Source organism: Nuphar pumila, chromosome 6 (genome assembly GCF_984573655.1).
Source record: "Nuphar pumila chromosome 6, dmNupPumi1.hap1.1, whole genome shotgun sequence".
NCBI classification, from domain to species: Eukaryota; Viridiplantae; Streptophyta; class Magnoliopsida; order Nymphaeales; family Nymphaeaceae; genus Nuphar; species Nuphar pumila.
In genome coordinates, this window is record NC_143254.1 from 25587039 (window position 1) to 25611208 (window position 24170).

General features: G+C 34.2%; 1 protein-coding gene across 3 annotated transcripts in view; it reads left to right on the forward strand.

The window, feature by feature from the left end:
* Nucleotides 1–4743: 4743 nt before the first annotated feature.
* The window catches only part of LOC149834414 (DNA repair protein recA homolog 1, chloroplastic-like), a 48661-nt gene continuing 29234 nt past the window's right edge, over nucleotides 4744–24170 (forward strand). For all 3 annotated transcript variants that reach the window (XR_016432771.1, XR_016432770.1, XM_090011393.1), the window contains exons 1-5: nucleotides 4744–5063; nucleotides 5189–5280; nucleotides 5461–5536; nucleotides 6042–6104; nucleotides 6236–6365. Coding sequence is in view for 1 of the 3 variants with exons in the window: in XM_090011393.1 (XP_089867519.1) it covers nucleotides 4893–5063; nucleotides 5189–5280; nucleotides 5461–5536; nucleotides 6042–6104; nucleotides 6236–6365 (532 nt within the window). In the remaining 2 variants the exon portion in view is untranslated. The remainder of the gene's footprint in view (nucleotides 5064–5188; nucleotides 5281–5460; nucleotides 5537–6041; nucleotides 6105–6235; nucleotides 6366–24170) is intronic.

The following is a 24170-nucleotide window of genomic DNA, read 5'->3' on the forward strand; positions in this document are numbered from 1 at the left end:
CACTCTGAGCTTCTTAGTTTTCTCTCTCTCGCTCTCAGTCTTCTCTTTCGTTCTAATTGCTGAAAGAGTCATTTTTGTTCTTCTCTCGCTCCTGTTGAACTCAGTTCATTATTTGTTCTTCTATTAATTATTAGAGTTCCGACTATGTCGCCTCCAGCTAAGAAAATAGCACTGAAACACAAGTTTTGCCTTTGGATGAAATGACAAATGAAATCATCCCTCTCACATGTCCAAACCGCTCTCCCAAGACTTTGAGAAAGACGTCTCACTGTGACATCGATAGGTTTATTTGTGAAGAACATATTTCATCACTTTCAATCTTCACATAGTGTAGCTTGTTTTGCACGATATTAATATTTGTCTATCAGTAACTAATAATAATGTACAAAATAGAATGAATGAATGTGGCTTCTTTTTTGCTGCTATAAAGTGTGAGTTACTTACAAAAATGCTTTATGTTTCACTATAAATGAATGTTGTACCATCTGAATGAGTGTGCATATTTGTAGAATACACTTACTATCATTTTGTATCCTTCCATTTCAGTCTACAAATAATAAATTTAGAATCTATTAAATCAAACACATTTAGCACTCTACTACTATAGGTAATAACAAACTTACCCTTAACTTCTCGATAAACGAAAATGATCCACTGGTATGTTGGAACGTTTGTTTTGCTCTATTCACGAGATTTTTCTCTGATGCCTGTTGTTAACCAAAGAAAGATCAATTAGTTCATGAAAATCTAAAAATTTGAATATTTATTTACTTATGAATATATATTCAATATTTACCGTCCAATAGTCTCTGGTGAAAAAAAGAAATGGATGTGTATTGTGATAAAAATAAAATATGAAAAATAATTTAGTGAGTTTGTATTAGCAAATCTTTATTAAAGATAGATATAAAATGTTTGCATATGAGAATCCATCACATATTGAACATCTTCAATTCGTCATTAGTTAAAAATTAAAAACAATAAACTAGTTCAAGTTTTAATTATCAAAGAAAAATTAAAACTAAACATAATGAACTTTTCAAAATGTGTATAAATAAAGTTTTACATTGTAAATAAATAAATAAATAAATATAAATATAAATATATATATATAAGTAATAGCATACCAGAATTAGTATGTGTAGATATTTATTAATCATTAAAACTGCTAAAATTATGTACTATAATGATTCTTTCAAAACATACAAAATGATTCATAATGAAACATCACTTGCAACATGAGCTAACAATGCACTAAGATGTAACTTTGTCAAAGGTGAGGTCGTCCATATTTGAAGTAAGCGCCAAAGCAACACACAGAAATAATGAAAGTACATACCTCAAGGAAACTAGACATTAATTTAACTCTATAAAGTTCAATGTTGAAATTAATTAAGATATATTTATCATCACACATCCAATTCACTGTACATATCAAAGCTTGCAACATATCTACGTCTAGTGATTTTTTAGTTGTGTTTCGAAGTCAACCGCTTGTACTAAATGCAAACTTTAAAGCAATAGTAGATATATGAATTTTCAAAATATCATGTGCCATAATAAAATAATAAAATATTTTAAAGAGTTAATCTTCCACCAACTCAAATTACTGGGATGTATCTTATTGAGGAATGATAGGTTCTCGAAAGTGCAAATCCAGCTTTAACTTTTGAATTTCATTTTAAGATATGTAAAAACATATAAATTGAATGCACTTTTATTATACTAATCATCATGTTTACTGAAACCATAATTGTTCTTTCCCATTAATCTTGGATTACTAAAATCTTGATAATATATGTTTGATTTAAGAGAAAATCATTTTCATAAAAAAAAATCTTGAAAAACTATTGTAGACTTCACAAACATGAGCTTCACTACCACTACTACTACCACAAATAAACTTATAATAATATTGAGAAGTCTAAGATTTTATCAAAGTTCTAAGATGGTTGCCACGGATAAAGTCAAACTATAATTTATCCAATACTTATTAAAAAAAATCTAGAAGAAACAGTAATTTGAACTAAAAAAGCATTCATTATTATGCAATTTAATGTAATAAACTATAAAAAAATATTATATGCAAGATATTTGTACAAAAAAATCATAAGTTGAACCATAAAAAAAGTACAAGCTTATCATAATTTTTTTGCTACATTTTATTCTTCACTTAAGGCGTAAGACAGAAGTTGGGATAATGTTGTTGTTATTGAGAAAATGCGTTTTGATATTCCAATGCAATTACAAGTATGACAAGTTGAATTTCACTTTATAGGACCATCAAATGACAACCTTTTCTCATATTCATTGTAACTTGGTCGACAAAATATATAAATAATGATTCCTTTGATTATGCTGAGTCAAATCTTTTTTAAGTGTTGGATATATTGCTCCCAAGCCATCATGAACAATCAAATTTTAAAAATATGTGCAACACATCATATATGAAATTAACAACATATCACTACTCAAGAATGCATTTTCTGCATTTAAATGATCTCTAGTCTTTGAGATAACAACATTTGCAAAACAATTGCCTAATTTTAATACATAATAAGATATTTCACAACATTGAAAATTACTGCCCCACTATGAGACGGCTTTGATGGTGCGAAGCTAAGAATCTTCTTTTGCAACTCTCAAGATTTTATTATTGCAATCAACAATCCATGTCATTTGTCAAGTTGATTCTACAAGAAATTTTAACACATGCAAGTTTCTTCTTTTTATCTTCATAAATTTTCTTAGCATTTTGAATGTTGGTGTGCAAGAACATTTAAAACAAAGATTTAAGCTCATTAATAAAAAATATTCTCTTCCATGTGTGGTGATGTTAAATTCATGCTTATATCATATAATCATGCATGCGAGTTCTTTATAACATTCCTCTTGAGTCTTGATTAAACTTAAAATTATTTACTATACTGACTTCATCTTTGTTTTTCTTGTTAACTACCATAAAATGTTGTTAAATGTTAGTATGAGATGTCTTAGGGCATCTATTTTTGTAATATTTCAAACATGTGGTACCACAAGAACTTTTTCCAATAAATTCTACATCACAATATTTGCAAATAGCATCACCATGTACGCTTTTTATGTACAGTTGGTGGGTTATGTGCATGGCCTTTGTTTCCTTCAGTAGAAACAATAATATGACTAGGTATGGCAAAATCGATTTATATAGAACATATCTTATTATTAAAAGGACTAGTTTCAATAACAAAACATGTTAACAAGATTAAAAAATTTGCAAAAAACTCACATTCAAGAAAATCAGTTTGGAGTTTGGTCATTGGGCATCTATGTAGAGCACATCTTATCATTAAAAAGATTGGTCTCAATAACAAAAAAACATGTTAACAAGATTAATTTTTTTGCAAAAAAACCACATTAAAGAAAATCAGTTTGGAGTTTGGTCATTGGGAATCCCTCAACCCTCATTAGACTAAACTTAACAGTAGCACATGAGGGATCACATATCATGAAAAGAGCATTCATATATTATTTGCATCCTGAGTTTCACTTTAAAGCATATTCAACAGGGAGTTTTTATTCTTTTAGCTAAAGTTGACATTAAAAATGTACGTTTCCATTTCATATTCCACCATGCTGATTTGAGAAAACCACAAATTGGCTGCTACAATAATGCGCCAACTCTGATGCATACAAGTGAAAGGCAATATTTGGTTAAAAGATAAACCTTGGTGAGAATATATATATATATATATATATATATATATATATATATATATATATATACAACTGACCGTATGCCACTGTGCTACAAATATGATAATCAAGTTTTTCAATACAAAACTGGACTTAGCTGTTTGACCGATGAAATCATGGAGAAGCTCTTCAAGATATACAACATTGGGTCTAAACAAAGCCACCTAACTAAACAACTATTGACAAAAATCCCCCTGCCATTTCAATTGTTATTTAAATGTTTGTTTTATTTGAATGCATTTCAACGGAATCACTTCATATATAGGAGGGGACCCTTCCCTTTCTCTAAAGGTGAGACCTAAGAGTGGTATAGAAATCTGAAGTTTAAAAATTTCTTTTTTTTGTCTTTCCTTATGAAAAACTCATGAAGTTTTCTTGAAGTAAACAATAATGCCAATCTAATCCAAAAAAAAAAAACAATCAAGAAATTTTGGCTAATTGTGGCCAAACAGAGGTAAACTTAATGGTTTTAGGATCATGAGAATGTAAAACAGAGAAGGGGGAATGGTCCACCCACTAAATGGCCCACCACTTCAAAATTCATATGTAGATGTGGTTTTTAGCCAATTTGATCATGTTGATGTGGATGTTATCTTCATGATTGAAAACGTATAAATAGACTATCTGATAAAACTTTTTCGATGTTTAGGTATGATTTTATAATATTAAAAATTTCAAAATTTCAGAACCATTGACTTCTAGATCATGCCTAGACATAAAAACAAGTTTGATCAAAGAGTACATTTGTAGGTTTTCAACCACGGAGGTTACAACCATTTAGTCAGATTTGCCTAAAAAGAGTTCTAAATACGAATTTTAAAATGGACGAACAGGTGGGTGGACAATTTATCGTAAGTGGAAAAAGAAGCGATTACATGCAATGACAGAAACATTAGGCTGCTTTTTATAAACACCTAAAAAGTTGTGGGGCTTTTTATAAATTACTCAAAAAAAGTATTATACTCTCCAGAGCCGAAGATAAAAATCCCTCCTTCCTCTCTCTCTCTCTGTGAGCACCCACAGCGGCATGGGTGGTGGCTCACGGCGAGCTCGTCCCCACTAACTCTTCCTCCACAAAACCATAACATTCGTCTCTCACGGCAACGGGTTCCTATGCCTATGAGAGCGACGTCGAAACTCATTGCAAAGAAGGCGATATGGAGTTACTCTGCCCCTTCCGAACCCACCTCTTCTTCCCCACCGGAACTCCTTCCTTCCGCCATACCACCGAGTTCCCGGCGCTCCGGACCAGGTTCCTTCGCCGCGACGCCGATGCGAAGGCGAACGGCGCCCTCTTCAGCGACCCAGACCGCCGAGACCTCGACCGCGTACTGATTCCGGGAGTCCCCCAATTCCCCATTCCTGCTCGTTTTTCTTGCTGTCTCTTACTCTCCTTGATGCTTTCTCTATCTTTCAGTTTTTTGGGTATTTACTTTTGCCGCCGTTGGTTCAGCAAAAGGCGCTGGAGGCTGCCATGAATGATATCAACAACTCGTTCGGAAAAGGGAGCGTTACGAGATTGGGAAGTGCTGGCGGAGCTCTCGTGTATGGTCCTTTTTTGTTTCCTTTTTTCTTTGTTTAATGCGTTTCCCTTCGATGTGGTTATGCGTTGTGAATGTACAACTCATCTTCATCGCTACAAACACATAATTTTTCTTTTGGTTTTTATAGTTTTGCCAAGTAGAAAAGAGTGATGTTTGTGTGTTTGACATTCGTATGGTGTAGTGAAACCTTTCCGAGTGGTTGCCTGACGTTGGACTTTGCTCTTGGTGGTGGTCTTCCTAAAGGCAGAATTGTTGAGGTACCGTTCATTCTGTCACTGCTTACTCCATGTACATACATGTATATACATGCATGCATGTGTTATTATTCTGTTTCTGCTTGCTCCATATGCATGAATATTTGGATGTGTGGTCTTTTGAAAATATTGCGGTTTTATTGTTGTATGTTCAGAAATCGATGGAATCTTGACAAGAAAACACGATGGTTTCAAAATTTGACCATTTCCCTATCCATCGCAACATCATCGTGATATTAACACATTTTGAAAAAAGTGCTTATTTTATTTTTTTAATTTTATGTCATTTTTATATTTCCATACGTTTTATGCATGGGATTTTTTCTAGAAAGCAATGGTTTTATGTTTGTCCCAAGATTTTCCCTTGCAGAGTGAAAGAATGTGGAATTAGATACACACACACGTACGTGTATGCGTTTGTGATCATTTATCTGTCTTCTGAACTGAGATCAACTTATCTAGAATATTGGAGCACACTAGGTTGATTATGTTCATCTCATTTTACCAGATATTTGGCCCAGAGAGTAGCGGCAAAACTACCTTAGCGTTACACGCGATTGCAGAAGTACAGGTATTTGGTTTACTAGTTGTGAATTCTATTTATTTTCAAACCAATAATGTCAAAATTTAAAGAATTCTCTTCTTTTGAAGAGTTATGGATTAAGGAATTTTAGTTCCTTTGTTTTTGTGGTGAATATGCAGAAACTTGGAGGCAATGCGATGCTTGTTGATGCCGAACATGCATTTGATCCAGCTTATTCGAGGGCTTTAGGGGTGGACATTGAAAACTTAATTGTGTGTCAGCCAGATAATGGGGAGATGGCATTAGAAAGTAATATCTCTGTTCTTATCTCCTGACACTGCCCCTCATAATCCTTGTTGAAAAATGCATGGATGTATTTCTGCTGCTGTTTTAGCTACCAAGGCTCTACTTCTGAACATGATAAGGACCACAAAACCTAGGGTAAGGATCTACCTTAAATGGAAGAGAAAAGATTGGGGTTATCTCGCGGAAAAGAAAACATTAAAGCTTCTCCTCAAGTATCCTCTCAATCTTGCACAAAGTAAGATGTTTTAGGCTAGCCATTAATATATTTCCACTACCTTTTTTCTAAGCAAGAAATTTTCTCCATACGTCAGTCTGAGTACTTTAAGGTGCTAATGAAGCTAACAATAGCAACTATCAGCTTAGAACAACTGTCCCTTTTCCAACCCTAGTTTGTGGGTGTAGTCAGTTGAGACAAAGTAGCAAGAAGAAAGTGATTTGCTTAGCGATGGAGAACATGGATAACTCCCAGCCGAACAGCCAAATTATGATCTTAGCAATTTAAATACTTAATCTGAAGAGGAAGATGTATCTGCAGCTGCATAGTGGAAATTTGATTAAGTGAAAACAAAGTAGAGTGGCAGAGTTAAAAAAATAAAATAAAAAGGTCTCTTATAGCTGCTGTGACTGTACAAGTTGGAGTACCCTAATAGCTCCAAAACAGTTGGTGGCCCTCGTAGATCACTCAAAAATTATGAAAAGACATTGTAACTATTGGTCTTCTACTGTTATATGGGATAGATGTCATTATGCTATTTTATTATTTGGTAGAAGCATATATTGATATTTAATTTTATAGATAAATGCTTCCAATGGATGACTGGGTTTTGGACAATGTAAGAAATCCTATTTTTTCGGCTTTTTGGGCAATAATGTCTAGGCATATGTTTTTATATGTGACGTTTGAGAGAGGAGGCCAGGGATCCAATGGTGAAAAAGCTTGAAAGGAAGTTGGCAAATAGGAATTTTGGGTAGAGTTGCCAGTCAAGGAAACGGGAGCGGGGAGTGAGGCACTTCTAAAATTCTAGGAAGCGAGAAGCATGGGACGACTTAGAAGCGAACCATGAATTGTCTCGGAAGCGACTTAAAAAGCGAACCGAAAGCGTCCTAGGAAGTGAATCAGAAGCGAAGAATGAAGCAACCTAGGATTCAAGTGGGAAGCGAATAAGAATCGAAAGGGAAGCGAAAATGTAATTATATATTTTTAATTTATCAAAAAATAAGATTTATGTTATCATTGACAAAATAAAACATGAGTATCTAAGACAATAAATAATACATCAAAAAGATCTATAATTCATAATTTTATATTTTGGTTGCAATTATCTAACAAATGCATCATGTTGCAACTTTCAAGCATTTAATAAATAATAGTATAATACATCAAGAAAAAAACATAATTCACATTTCTGTTGCAATCATTTAACAAATGCATGCAAACATTTAATAAATAATGCATTAAGAAAACTAATAAATTTGATTAAGAAGCATACCTTTTTCAACGAAAGAATCAAATGACTTGTTATTTGATGTTGTGAATCTTGTGATCTCTGCAACATAGAAAATGAGAAATCAATAAACTCAAAGATTATATAGAGATATGGTTGAATTTTTAAGTGCACAAAACAAATTATACATTTAAGCACTAAAAAAGTAAAAACATAATTTAATTTCATGCATTTCAAAGAAAATAATGATAACTACAACAAAATAAATTCAAAGAAAATAATGATAACTACAACAATACAAAACAAAGAAATGTTGACATAACACCATGATAACTACAACCTAGCAGTTAAGTTTTGTCATATATACACTAATGAAGGTTGAATTGGCATTCAGGAAAAAAAACTAAAATGGCCTTTGTTGGATAGGAAAAAAAATAATGTGCAATCTTACATCATCTCTAGCGACTTTCAAAACTTTTAATTTCTAGAAAGTTTTGGATGCACAAACTACAAAGTCAGAACTGCGTAGAGTCGAAGACAGTTATCTCCAAAACCGATTTGTAACAGAAGGCGGGTCAGAAGTATCTTGAGTCTTGACTAATGCACTGTTACAGCAGAACAGAAAAACCTGAGAGCACGAGATGCATGCCACCGACACAGAAATGCCTTTATGTGTTAAGACCATGTATAAGTTGCACCTTTTTGAGTTGGGGTATTTTTACTATGATAGGACGTTGATATTCTGTGATGATTATATCTCGTTAACAGACAAAGAAAAAGTTGGAATCATATGGTTTAGCATTGCAAGAATGGTCGTATAGTCTCCCACCTACATTTTTTTTATTAGCCAATCTACTACTTGCTGGTTCATAGAAGCCAACATTGCAATGTCATGCTTTTGAGATGTATTCTCTCTGCATTTTATCTCTTTTAGTTCTGGCTGAACCCTAACATGACAAAATACAAATTTCTTATTTGAGCAGATGCTGCCTGCTTTGACTATAATACAAATTTCTTTCTTATTTGAGCAGATGTTGCCTGCTTTGACTTGTTCAATCATGCTTAAGCAGGATATCTACTGAAAGTATGGCATATAAATGGTACAAAGCATTAGAGGCAGCATTTCTGTGGAGTCCAGCGTTGCGTAGGGGGTTTGGGCTGATGAGCCATGCTTGGGAGGTCGTATGACCCACCGCCAGCCTTCAGAAGGATTTCCCACTAGGCTGGGCCGAGTGGGTACTTGTGCGAGAGAGCGTGAGAGAAGAGATGGAGAGATAGAGAGTGAGCGGAGAGTAACGGACCTGAATATCCTCATCGCCAGTCGGTGGAGGTCGTCGGTCATCGATGGCCAAAAACTTGAGAGAGAGAGGGAGGAGTCGGATGAAGATTAGGTGAAAAACCAAAACCCTAAGCCCCTTTTGATTTTGTTTTTTCACGGGTTTTTGAAAATGTCCATTTTGTCCCTTATTAAGAAAATTTTTTCTTTAAATTTTTTTGGTAAACTTGTTTTTTCACGTGTTAAATTTTTTCTTTAAAAAAGGGCAAAATTATCCATCACCCGAAGCTCGTTTCCCTTTAAAGGGAAACACATCCTTCCTTTAAAGGGGTACGTGCTTCCCTTTAAAGGGAAATACGCTTCCCTTTAAAGGGGGACGCACTTCCCTTTAAAGGGAAACGCATTTCCTAAATTATTCATGTTCCCCACGCATTTCGGAAGCGCCGCGTTTCGTGCTTCCAAAGCGCATCTCGGGGAAGCGCGCTTCCCCTAGTCCATAGGCGTTTCCGGTAACTCTGATTCTGGGTACCTAACATTAGCAGGAAGGTTTACAATAATTAAACTTTCCCCTTTGGGACTTCTCTTTATTGGCTATTTGGTGATGTGTGTCCAAGAAATTATTTGATGGCTTCTATATCTATTTTATTATTGTACAGAGTTTTTTCTAAAAGATATCTTTTCTTTATTTTTGTAATTTCTGTGCTTCCAAACTTTCTTTATATTCTACAAAAAAGAATGGCATTGCCCTTATCTTTCCAATGTGCTCACTTTGGCACTTGGAGAAAGATGGCTGTTCAAAGCTATTCTTCCCACCTATCCTAGGTAATTATAGTGGTTGGAGAGAAATGAGGTTAAAGCCATAATTTCATGACATCCCTGTTTGGAGCTAAACCAACAGATATGTGCAACACAATGACAAATTTCTCAGATATTTTTAAAAAGTTGTGGTATCTTTATAGAATAAGTTGGTAGGTAAATTATTGCTATATTCTGAGAATACCATAAAAGTACATATGCTATACCTATATTACACTATTCAACACCCCCTCTCAAACTTGAGATGATGCTAAAGAAATCATTCCAAGTTTGAAAAGGAATGTTTGAAAGTGTATCGGGGGCAAAATTTTGGCGAATACATCGGCAACTTGCTCTCTTATGTCATGTTCCAAGACTACGACTCCATCTTTATAAGCTCTTCTGGTCTTAGTTGTCAAAAGTGCTAGGCAGAGCCTAGGGGAAAGACCCCTAAGGGTCTAGTTGGGGCCTAGGCAGGACCAACAGAACAAAACATAAAAAAGTAGATATAATAAATTGTTAAATTTAAGTTAGAAACATATGACAATGAAGTATAAGTGTGAACTTCAGTGAAATATATCACAAACTTCCTACAATTGCATAACATTGAACATAAACAAAAACAATTATGAGTAAAGCAAATGTTACGAAGCAAATATAATACAAAAAACAATTATGAATGAAGCAAATATAATATAAAAACAAACAACTAGGAATAAAGAAAATATATAACATAGGAACAAACAAGTATGAACAAAATAAATATAATATAAAAAGACAATTGGGAATGATGCAGATATACCCTAAACAATCAATTAAGAATCAAGCAAATATAATATAAAAACAAAAAAGTTATGAATGAAGCAACTATTGTTATATATATATATACACACACACACACTTGTGTAAACTGAAATACCCATTAGGGGTATTTCGGTCTTTTCCTGTAATAGGCATCAACCCATTAGGGGCTGACCTTTTTTATTATTTACTTTTCATATTTTTTATTTTTTGTTTTTATCATTCCCTTTTTCAGAATGATGGGACAACTCCAACTAGCTATTGGAGCTGCCCCCAACGGCCACTTGGAGTTGCACCCTTTATGCTCCCTTGTATTATAAATAGGCCAAAAAGGCCCTTGTATTCCTAACTCTTTCTGGAATATCTCTGTGCAATAACAAAGTTATTTGACCCTTGTGTGGGTGGTTTGATTATTCAATCAAGTATTCTACTTGATTGAAGTGTGTTCTTACATGTTTATTGGGTTGAATCCATTTTATTACATGGTATCAGAGCTTTGGTGCTCTAAAAGCAATTTTTTAAGAGGAAGATCGTGATAGCATCAAGAGGAGGATTGTGAGCTCAGCGAATACAAAGAATCGTGGATTGTTGCATTGGGAAGCACACCATCTCTCAAGCAAATCTTGTATTGCATTCCCTCTTTCTCTCTCTCTCTTCTTCTCATTATACAAACATGAAGAATGAAAGGGAAGTAATAGTCTCTATTCTCGTACGCCTAAATGATACAAACTATGTGATGTAAGCATCCATAGTAAAACACAAAATATGGGAAAAGCGACTATCGGGTTTGGTGGACGGTACCAAAAAAGCACCTAAACTCATTTTTACTAAAATTGAGAATGGAAAGGAAGTTGCTCTTCAAGGAGAGAAGATGTCTAAAGTTGTTTCCGATTATGAAAAAAGATAGAAAGAATGGAGGATAGGTCATTCTAAAATAACTGGATGACTCATCAATAGTGTGGACATCCACAAGTGTTCTAGTTTGGCGAAATTTGATTTTGCTAGTAATGCGTGAAAATATCTTAAAGACATGTATAGTCTTAAAGATATTGCCGCCATATATAATGTTCAAAATAAGGTAAGAACCATGACTAAGAAGAAATGAGCATTAGGGAGTACTATAATGCACTCTCTCTTCTTTGGGATGAATTGACTCTTCTTGAGCCAAAATGACATTGCCTACAAGATGTAGAACTCCGTGAAAACCAAATTAAAACGGAACACTTCTACCAATTTATTAATGGGATTAAGCCCGAATTTAAAGGAACCAAGTAGACTTTCCTTCATAGAGGAGGTGTACCATCTATAGTAAAAACTCTTGAGGAATTGACTATGGAAGAAAATAGATTGAAGAAGCCTTCCGCTTCAAAAGATAAAGAATCCGTGCTTGCTATGTCAAAGCCCGGTAATCGTACTAGAAGCTATAAACTTTCTCATTTTGTAAAAAATGAGAATGAAATAAACCCCAACAATTATGAAAAAAACGAAAAGAGGGGCGACCATGAATACAAAAAGGGTGGAAAAATCATATGCTATCATTGTTATGAACCGGGATACATCAAACCATTTTGTCCCAAAAGAAAGAAGGATGATCATAGAGAAGACAAAAGAGTTGCTTCGGTTGAAAGGAATGGTGTAGACGACTCCAAATGTATTGGCTTGCTATCTTTGACTCAACTAATGGAGGCACTACAACCAATGCTTAAAACTCAAGCTTCTTATTTCTCGGGAGCGGCCATATCTATAAATGTTGACCTTGGTAAGACTTCTTGGCTCCTAGATTCTGGTGTTTCTTTTCATATGACTCTAAATGAGTCCATATTATCTAAATGTAATTCTAACCCAAATAACTCTTATGTTTCAAATCCTTGAAAATCAAAAGTTTTGGGATTTTTCAAAAACCACAAATCTTTTACATACCAAATATTAGAGTAGTAACAAAACTAAATTTAAATCTTTTATCGGTTTCTCAAATTACGGACCATGGTTGCAAAGTACTATTTTCATCTAATGATTGTTTAATACAGGATCTCTAATCCGGGAAGCTGATTGGGCGAGGCCATAGAAGAGAAGATCTTTATATAATAGACAATCTTGAGTTATCAAAACAAACTTTTTTGTAATTTTGTGAAAAATAAATATATAAAAAATTGGCACAAAAGACTAGGACATTCTAGCATGACCAAATTACACTTGTTTTCATTTATTTCAAGTTATAAAGAAAGAGATTTTGTATGTGAAAATTACATTCTTGGTAAAATGAAGTCTCTGCCTTTTGGACCAAGGCATTTTATAACTAAAAATCCATTTGAGTTAGTACATTCAGATGTATGAGGACCGACTCCAGTTGTATCTAAAGGAGGTGTATCTTATTATGTTGTGTTTGTAGATGACTATAGTATACATTCTTAGATATTTTTTTAAAACAAAAATCAGAAATATTTGATTGTTTTAAAAAATTTCATTATTAAAAATCAATTTAAAACTAATATTCAAATCTTTAGAACCGATTCCAGAAATAATTTATGTCAAAAGAATTCAAAAATTATTTTGGCCTACATGGGATTGTTCATAAAAAATTATGTCCATACACTCCTCAACAAAATGGACTACTCGAGAGAAAACATAAACACATTATTGAGACCACTAAAACACTTATTATGTGTAAAAATGTTTCAAAAGTTTTTTGAGCTGAAGTCGCCCTTACGAGAGTCTATTTGATAAATAAAATGCCTTAAAAAATATTGAAAATATCTCTCCTATTGAAAAACTATTTAAAATATCCCCCGATTATAAAAGGTTAAGGGTCTTTGGATGCAAATGCTTTGTCCTTACCAATAAGAATGACAAATTTTCTCCAAAAGCAATCCCTTGTATTTTTTTGGCTATGTCGAAAACCAAAAGGGATATAGATGTTATGACATTGACAGAAACAAATTGTAAATTTCTTGAAATGTCACTTTTCTTGAAAATAAAATTGGTTTTAGCAAGAAAAAAATCCAAGAAAGTTGTGACTATTCGTTTCTTTTTTACCTTGTCAATGAACATGAAAGGTGTTAAAACATTCATGACATGCATGAAAGTGAAAATGAAGATACTCATAATGCAAATGAGAATGTGAATGCGGGTCTTAATAATATAAACCTATCTCACAATAACATACAAACCTATCTCACAATAACATACAAACCTATGCTCGACGTACCGAAGATCATCCACCATGTGCTTTAGAAAGATATTCTCAAAATCAAGAGGTAGATTCTTTTAGTCTTAGAAAATCCATAAGAATTTCAAAAGCTCATAGTAGATTTGTATCCTATGATTCCTTTGAACCAATGTATAGATCATGCCTAATGGTCATACACTCATATTCCGAACCAACATCTTATCACGAAGCTAAACATCATCAAGAATGAATTAAGGCCATGAATGATGAATTAGAAGCTTTGGAAAAAGCAAAACTTGGGAAATCCAAAGATTACCTAAATGAAGGAAAACTATAGGATGTAGATGAGTCTACAAAATAAAAACCAAATGCGATGGAACATTAGAACGATACAAAGCCAGGTTAGTAGCTAAGGGATACAGTTAAAAATATGGAATAGACTACAATGAGACGTTTGCCCCAGTTGCTCGAATGACCACTGTTAGAACTCTCATTGTTATATCATCGATTAAAAAATGACTTATATTTCAAATAGATGTAAAGAATGCCTTTTTGAATGGTAATCTGGACGAAGAGGTTTACATGGATCCTCCACGAGGCTTGAATTTAACATATGGAAAAACTCTTCGGTTGCGCAAAGCCTTGTATGGCTTAAAACAAACTCTCAAAGCTTGGTATGATAGGTTCAGTAATGTAATGACATAATTTCATTTTAAATCTTGTTTTACTGACATTGTGTTATTTGTTAAGTCTTCCAACGCAGGGATGGTGATATTACTGTTTTACGTAGATGATATGATAATCACAGGAGTTGATAAGTAGAGAGTTAATCATATCAAATATGTGCTTAAACCAATTTTGATACGACGGATCTTGGCTTTTTATGTTATTTTCGTGGAATAGAAGTAGCCTACTTACCTCGTGGTTATTTTTTATCATAGACTAAGCATGCAAGAGAGATCATTGAACGATCAGGACTCTCAGATGAAAAATGGGTTGACACTCTCGAAGTCATAAATGCCAAAATGAAGAAAGATTATGGAGAACCTCTGCAAGATCCAATTTTATATAGACAAATGATTGAAGCTTTGTCTTATTTTTTTATTACTCGGCCTGATATTTCTCATGCTATTAACTCTGTTAGTCAATTTCAACATGATCCCACTACAGTACATATGAGTGTTGTAATGAGAATTATTAGATATATTAAGAATTCTATCAATCATGGATTATTTTTGTCATCCTCTTCCTTTCTAGAAGTCATTGTTGTTGCATATTATGATTCTAACTGGGGAGGGGATGTGAATGATCGATGCTCAACTACTGGTTTATGTGTTTTTGTAAGAAGTTTTCTAATTTCATGACAATGGAAGAAGCAACAGAAGGTGTCTCTCTCTCTTCCACTGAAGTTGAGTATCGTACCATGGCAACGCCGACGTCTGAGTTAGTATGGTTGCAACAACTACTGGCGGATTTGGGAATTCATATCGCAGAACCCTCCAGATTATGCTGTGACAACAAGAGCGCTGTATACATTGCAAGCAACCATACATTATATTAAAGGACAAAACATATTGAAATGAATTGTCATTATGTTCGTGAAGAATTGTTAAAGAAGACCGTTACATTGCCTTATGTTTCATCGGAGTATCAACTAGCAGCCTTCTTCACTAAAGTGCTTCCGTCACCTAGATTTTACTTTCTACTTGGCAAACTCTCGGTTGTTTCACCATGAGTTTGATAGGGGTGTTAAGATATATATGTATATGTATATATATACATATATACACTTGTGTAAACCGAAATACCCCTGATGGGTATTTCGGTTTTTTCCTGTAAGAGGCATCAACCCATTAGGGGCTGACTTTTTTTATTATTTACTTTTCACAGTTTTTATTTTTTGTTTTTATCAGTCCCGACAGCTCCAACTAGCTGTTGGAGCTGCCTCATTTATGCTCCCTTGTATTATAATTAGGCCAAAAGACCCTTGTATTCCTAACTCTTTCTAGAATGTCTGTATGCAATAACAAAGTTATTTGACCCTAATGTGGGTGGTTTGTTTATTCAATCAAGTAGAATGTGTGTTCTTGCATGTTTAACATAAAAACAAACAATTACAAATGAAGCAAAGATACTACTGTAGTGTGTGAAAAAACTGACTCGTCCATTACAGATTTATATAATTAATCTGTATATATAAGTGAGTATAAACTAGTGTGCGTATGTGTGTGTGTGAAAAAAGATACAGAGAACAAATATATAATTATGTGTCAAAAAGCTAAGAAAACATGTTTGTATATATATAGCTGTGAAAAAAATACACAGCATGACAAGCTTGACGACAAAATATAATGTCCTAAAGTGTATGTATTGTAATGAAGTGGATTGAATCCGATACACATGTAAAAACACACTTTTGTAATGAAGTGGATTGAATCCGATGCGCATGCAAGAACACTTTCAATAAAGTAGAATACTTGATTGAATCAAGGAAACCACCCACATAAGGGTCTTAACAAATTGTTATTGCATAAAAGGCACTCTCAAAAAGTTATTCAAATACATGGCCCCAGCTATTTATAATACAATGGGAGAATAAGAGGCTGAGCATATGACTGTTGGGACTGCACCCAACGGTCACATTTCAGCTCCAACGGTCATATGGGCTACCTCTTTTGCATCACAAAAAATAAAATAAAAAAACAAGAAATACAAAATACAAAAGACAAAAATACAAAAGACAAAAAACAATAAAATGTCATCTCATTAGGGGCTTACGCCTATTTGGTGAAAAGACCAAAATACCTCTAATGGATATTTTGGTTTACATAACTAATATATATATTAACTATATCTTAACACCCTCCTCAAACTCATGGTGGAACAACTGAGAGTTTGCCAAGTAGGAAGTGAAATCTAGGTGACAGAAGCGCTTTGGTGAAGAAATCCGCTAGTTGATGCTCTGATGGAACATAAGCCAATGTGATAGTTTTTCGCAAAAATTCTTCACGAACATAGTGACAATCCATTTCAATGTGTTTTGTCCTCTCATGGAATGTACGATTGCTTTCAATATACACAACACTCTTTTTATCATAGCATAATTTAGAGGGTTTTTTGATGTGGATTCCCAAGTCCTCTAGTAATTGTCAGAGCGATACTAACTCTAACGTGGTCGTTGCCATGACGCGATACTCAACTTCGGTTGAGGAGAGAGACACCTTCTGTTGCTTTTTGCATCGCCATGAGATTAGAGAGTCACCTATAAAAACACATAAACCAGTAGTTGAGCGTCTATCATTCACATCCCCTCCCCAGTTAGAATCTGATTATGCAATGACTTCTAATGAGGAAGAGGATGACAAAAACAATCCATGACTTATAGAGTTCTTAATATATCTAATAATTCTTATTACAGCACTCATATGTACTGTAGTGAGAGCATGCTGAAATTGACTAACTGAATAAATATCATGAGAAATATCAAGACGAGTAATAGAAAGATAAGACAATGCTCCAATCATTTGTCTGTATAGGGTTGAATCTTGTAGAGGTTCTCCATCATCCTTCTTCATTTTTACATTTATAACCGTTGGAGTATCAACCCATTTCTCATCTTAGAGTCCTGATCTCTCAATAATCTCTGTTGTATACTTAGTCTGTGACAAAAAATAACCACGAGGTGAGTACGCCACTTCAATACCAAGAAAATATCTTAAAAAACCAAGATCTGTCATATCAAAGTTGTCTTTAAGCACATCTTTGATATGATTTACTCTCTGCTTATCACCTTTTGTGATTATCATATCTTCCACGTAGAGTAGTAGTATGACCATCCCTACATTGGAAGACTTAACAAATAATGCAGTATCAGTAAAACAAGATTTAAAATGAAGTTGAGTCATTAGATTACTAAATCTATCATACCAAGCTTTGAGAGCTTGATTTAATCCATACAAGGCTTTTTGTAACCTAAGAGTTTTTTCATGTGCTAAGTTTAAACCCGGTGGAGAATTCATGTAGACCTCTTCATCTAAGTTACCATTCAGAAAGGCATTTTTTACATCCATTTGAAAGATAGACCATTTTTGAATTGATGCTATAGATATAAGGGTTCTGACAGTCGTCATTCGAGGAAATGGAGCAAAGGTCTCATCATAGTCAATTCCATATTCTTGACTATATCCCTTAGCTACTAATCGAGCTTTATATTTTTCCAATGTCCCATCCCATTTAGTTTTAATTTTGTAAACCCATCTACACTCTATAGTTTTTCGTCCTTTGGGTAATGTTTGTATTTCCCAAGTTTTTGCCTTTTCTAAAGCTTCTAATTCATCATTCATTGCTTGAATCCATTCTTGATCGTTTTTTGCTTCATAATAGGATGATTGTTCAATATATGAGTGTATAGTCATTAAACATGCTTGGTATTTTGGTTCAAAGGAATCATAAAATACAAATCTACTATGGGCCTTGAAAATTCTTATTGATTTTCTAATACTAGTAGAATTTACATCTTGATTTTGTGAGTATCTTTCTAAGGGACACGGTGGGTGATCTTCGGTCCACCGAGTGTATGTTTGTATGGTAGTATGAAGTAGGTCAATATTATCAAGACCATTGTCTATATTTTCACTTACATCAAGAGTGTTTTCATTTTTACTCTCATGCTCATTACAAATGTTTTCACACCTATCATGTTCATTGATAAGATAAAAAAAGAAATGAATAATCATAGTTCTCTTGATTTTTTTTTTTGCTAAAACCATCTTCATTTTGCAGAAATGTAACATTTCGTGAAACATATAACTTGTTTCTTTCCATGTCATAACATTTGTATCCCTTTTGATTTTCAGCATAGCTTAGAAAGACACAAGAGATTGCTTTTGGGGAAAGTTTGTCATTTCTATGAGTAAGAACAAAACATTTACATCCAAAGACTCTCAACCTTTTATAATCGGGAGAGATTTTAAACAATTTTTCAATGGGAGACATATTTTCAATAGTTTTTGAAGACATTCTATTTATCAAATAAACTGCCATAAGAGCGGCTTCGGCCTAAAACATTTTTGGAACATTTCTTGATATAAGAAGTGTTATAGTGGTTTCAACAATATGTCTATGCTTTCTTTCAGCTAGACCATTTTGTTGAGGAGTGTATGGGCAAGATTTTTGATGAATAATCTCATTTAGGTCAAAAAAATTCTTGAGTTCTTTTGATACAAATTCCCCCGGAATTAGATTGAATGTTGGTTTTGAATTGAGTCTTTACATAATAATAATTTTTTTTAAAGCATTCATGTACTTCTGATTTTTGCTTAAGAAAAAAGATCTAAGAATGTCTACTATAGTCATCCACAAACACAACATAGTATGATACCTCACCTTTGGATATAACTGGAGCCGGTCCCCACACATCCGAATGTATTAACTCAAAAAGATTTTTTGTTTTAAAATGTCTTTGTTCAAAGAGCAAAGCCTTCATTTTTCCAAGAATGCAATATTCACAAACCAATTTCTTTTCTTTATAACTAGTAAGAAATGAAAACAAATGTAATTTGTGTAAAAATGTCTACGAAGAGACAATACGTATACAAGCACAAATACTTTACAAAAGATGTGCATGAAGGCACTCACACAAGAACAACTACGCACAAATGCGTAAAAATAGTAAACATGCACCAAGGCATGTGTTCCAATAAAAAAGGAGAATGCTTGAGACTCTCAAGCTTAGCAAATACAAGGGGAGAACACCCTTATTTATACATGCAAGAGGAGCCACATGGGGGGCTCCCAAAGGAGTCGTTGGGGAGCCCCCAACGACTCTATTGGGAGGCCCCCAAGGTGGTGCGACTTCCAATCTTTGAAAAAGAAAAAAGAAACAAAAAGAAAAATAAGACTAAAAAAATAAAAAGAAATTACAAGCAATATTCCAAGGGGAATATGCACAAAAGGTGAAATTACAAAAATACCCTTTTCGAGTACTAAGAATGAAATATATATATATATATACATATACAGAGAGATACATATATATACATACATAGTATATACGTATATGTATCTCTCTCTCTATATATAAATATATGTGTACAATGATGATTTTGAATTACATTTTAACACCCCCTTAAACTTACGGTGCGATAACCGCAAGTTTGCCCAGAAGGAAGTGAAATCTGGGCGAGCAAAGTGCTTTAGTAAAGAAGTCTGCCAGTTGATATTCAGACATCACGTACGGTAGATCAATGACCTTCTTCAAGTATTATTCCCTGACATAGTGGCAATCCATCTCTATGTGCTTTGTTCGCTCATGAAAACTGTGATTCTTGGCAATATAAATTGCACTCTTATTGTCGCAACATAACTTTGTTGGTTCTTTAATAAAAACTCCCATATCTTCTAAAAGACGCTGAATCCATACAATTTCCATGGTAGTGGATGCCACGGCTCTATATTCTGCTTTTGTGGAAGACAGAGAGACCTTCTGTTGCTTTTTACATCGCCAAGAGATCAGTGACTCACCTAGAAAGACACAAAAACCAGTGGTGGAGTGACGGTTATTAGGGTCACCTCCCAAATCTGAGTCAGTATAAGCATTTAACTTTAATTCAGAAGAAGAAAACAAGAATACTCCCTTATTTACAGTTCCCTTTAAATATCTGATGATGCAAAGCACACACTCATGTGAACAGCTGTGGGAGCATGCTGGAACTGACTGACAATGTGAATTGCATGAGACAAATCAGGTCGAGTGATGTTAAGGTACATTAACGAGCCTACCAGTTGTCGGTAAGGAGTAAGATCGGTTAGAAGGATCCCGTCATCGATCTTCATTTTTGAGCCAACTATTTCAGGAGTTTCGTAAACTTTGTCATCGAAAATTCCTGACCTGTCAATAATCTCACTGGCAAGTTTGGATTGAGATAAAAAATAACTATGTTGAGAATAAGCAACCTCAATTCCAAGAAAGTATGTTAGAAAACCTAAATCTGACATCTCAAATTTCAAAGTCAAGACAGACTTAATACCCTTGACTCCTTGAACATCATCACCTGTAATTAACATATCATCAACATAGAGCAATAATATCACAATCTCTGTATCAGATTTTCTAGTAAATAATGCAGTATCGGTATAACAAGAAGAAAAATCATTTTCTAGCATTACACTGTTAAATCTATCATACCAGGCTTTGGGAGCCTGTTTCAAACCATAGAGGGCTTTTCGAAGGCGAAGAACTTTATCTTTAGGAATCTTCATGCCTGGTGGGGCATCCATATAAACTTCTTCGTTAAGATCACCATTTAAAAACACATTTTTCACATCCATTTGAAAAATGTTCTAGTTTTTTATAGACGCAATAGTAATAAGGCATCTAACCAAGGTTACCAAACTAGGAAGATGAAGCAGGAAACGATACGGGAAGCGAAAGCGAGAAGCGAAGCATTTTAAAATTTTTAGGAAGCGGGAAGCGAAGTATCAATTTAAAAGAAAATTATTAAAAAAAATGAAGCAACATGGTAATTGAATAGGAATCGAACAAGAAACAAATAAAAATTAAAATAAAATTGATCGTTCTTATATTTCGTGATTTTTCGGTAAAAGAGTTAAATTTTTGTTAAAATCTAACAAAGATGGTTACTAATTGAAAGAAAGTACATGAAAAGTGAGTGAAAGTGTGAGAAAAAATACATGAAAAACATGAAAAAAAATGTGAGAAAAGCATATAGGAAGCATAGACCATGTGTGAGAAGCATAGAAGAAGCGTGGGGGAATCGAGATTCCCATGAAGTTTCGAAAGCGAGGAGTATCGTGCTTTCGAAGCGAGTTTCCGAGAAGCGAGCTTCCCACCTACCTAAAATGCTTTCGGTAACTCTGCATCTAACTGTAACCATTCGGGCTATAGGAGCAAAAGTTTATTCATAATCAATACCATATTCCTGGCCATACCCTTTTGCGACTAAGCGAGCTTTGTATCTCTCTAGAGATCCATCGCTCTTAGTCTTAACCTTAAAAACCCAACAACAACCTATAGTTTTCTTTTCAATAGGTAGAGTTTGGAATTCCCAACTCTCAACTTTCTTAAGAGCATTTAGTTCATTTTGCATAGCTTCTTGCCATTCTATACATTTTTTAGCTTCTTTAAAATTTCTTGGTTCAAAGTAAGAATGAATAGCACTAAGACAAACCCTATATCTGGGTGAATGAATCAAAAGAGACAAATCGAGTTGGAGGTCTCCTATTTCTTTTAGATCTTCTGTGATCAGGAGTAGGAACAGACTCACTATATTGATCGATTGCACTTCTGAAAGTATCTCGATTTCTACGAGAATAGGTTATTGGGTCACTTGAAATTCTGCCTTCTTGGATATTGGGTAAGTTAAGTTCATCAATATCTACTCCATTTTTTCCATCATGATTTGATGATACTTCATCATCACTAGACATATCATCATTACTAGACAATAATTCAAATAAGAAAGAATAATCAGTATTTTCCTGGTGGGAAACATTTCTTTCAAAACCGCTCTCATTTTCTAAGAAAGTCACATTTCTTGAGACATATAGCTTATCATTTCTAGGGTCATAACATCAAAACCCTTTTTGAGTTTCAGAGTATCCAAGAAAGACGCAAGGAATTGCCTTGGGAGAGAGTTTGTCATTATTATCAGTAAGTATAAAACACTTACAACCAAAGACTCGTAACCTATTATAATCAGGTTCCATCTTATGTAAAACTTCAAAAGGAGAGATCTTTCCTAAATTTCTAGAAGGTAAGCGATTTATGAGATAAACTGAAGCAAGGGCTGCCTGGGTCCAAAAGTTTTTAGGAATATTTTGAGAAATAAGAAGGGTTCTAGTGGTCTCAATGATGTGTCTATGTTTCCTTTCAGTCAAACTATTTTGTTGAGAGGTTTTAGGACAAGACCTTTGGTGAACAATACCACTATCCTCAAGATATTTTTTGAATTCATTGGAGAGATATTCTCCTCCAGAATCACTTCTAAATATCTTTATGTTGCTGTTGAATTGATTCATGATCATTACATGAAAGGATTTGAAGCACGAAAAAACTTCATGCTTATACTTGAGAAAATAAATCCATGAATATATAGAAAAGTCATCCACAAAGATTACATAGTAAGAAAAACCTCCTTTTGAAACAACTGGTGCAGGTCCCCAAACATCTGAATGAAAGATTTCGAAAGGTTTAGAAGATAACATAGTTATTTGCTCAAAAGGTAAACTTCGCATTTTCCCGAGAATACAATCATTACAAGAAAATGAACTTTTACAGAGATCTTTTGCAAAATGTAAATAAGATAACTTGGTGATGTTAGGATGACCAAGTCTTTTGTGCCACACATTTACATTTTTGTGTCGGACAACATTACAAAAAAAATTTGAAATTTGAAGAGAGTCCATATAGTATAAGTCTCCCTTCCTAAAGCCTTTCCCAATCAATTTCCCGGACCGACGATCCTGTATAGAACATTTATCAAAAGAAAATTTAATATCGCAACCATGGTCCGAGAGTTAAGAAACAGAGAGAAGGTTTAAGTTTAGCTTAGGTATAAATCTGATTTTTGGAATAAAAAAATCTTGAGTTTCAAAATTTTCTGTCTTTAATTTCAAGAGAGGCTCCATCCGCAGTGAAAACAAAAGATGGTGAAATATTTTTTGAATAATCTGAAAGAGAATATATGTTTGGGGACATATGAAAAGATGCATCGGAGTCTAAAAGCCAAGAAACTTTACCTGGGGGGAAGAGGTAGATACGGCGGTACCGGAGGTAGCTCCTTTGAGGAGAGGTTGAAGAGCTTCCACTATTTGATTTAGTGAAAGAGATGAAGATGCCTCCTCCTTTTGCGATATACCAGTGGTGGCCATGGCTAGAAGTCTCTTCCATTTAGGGCATATAGGTTTGATATGCCCCGGTTCTTTACAAAAATGACAAATTTTTTTGCTATAGTCCTTCTTTCTCCCTTGCCCACCATTTTCTCCTTGATTTTGCGGTTGAAAATGGGGAGGACGATAGGCTTTTATATTGTTTCTGGGTCTTGATACAACATTGACCCCATCATTTTCTTCATAATTAGAAGGAACGACAAGTACATTTGATCCTTGTTTACTTATACCCATACGGGTCTCTTCACCACTTAATTTGGTGAGAACATCCTCAAGAGATGGGGGAGTAAATGAGGATAAAAGAGACGAACCTTATTTGCTCAAATTTGGGCCTTAGCCCATTCAAAAAGTTGAAGAATCGGACTTCTTCAAATTGCTTCTCCACTCCATTTTGGTTCGAGCATAGCAAGCTCATC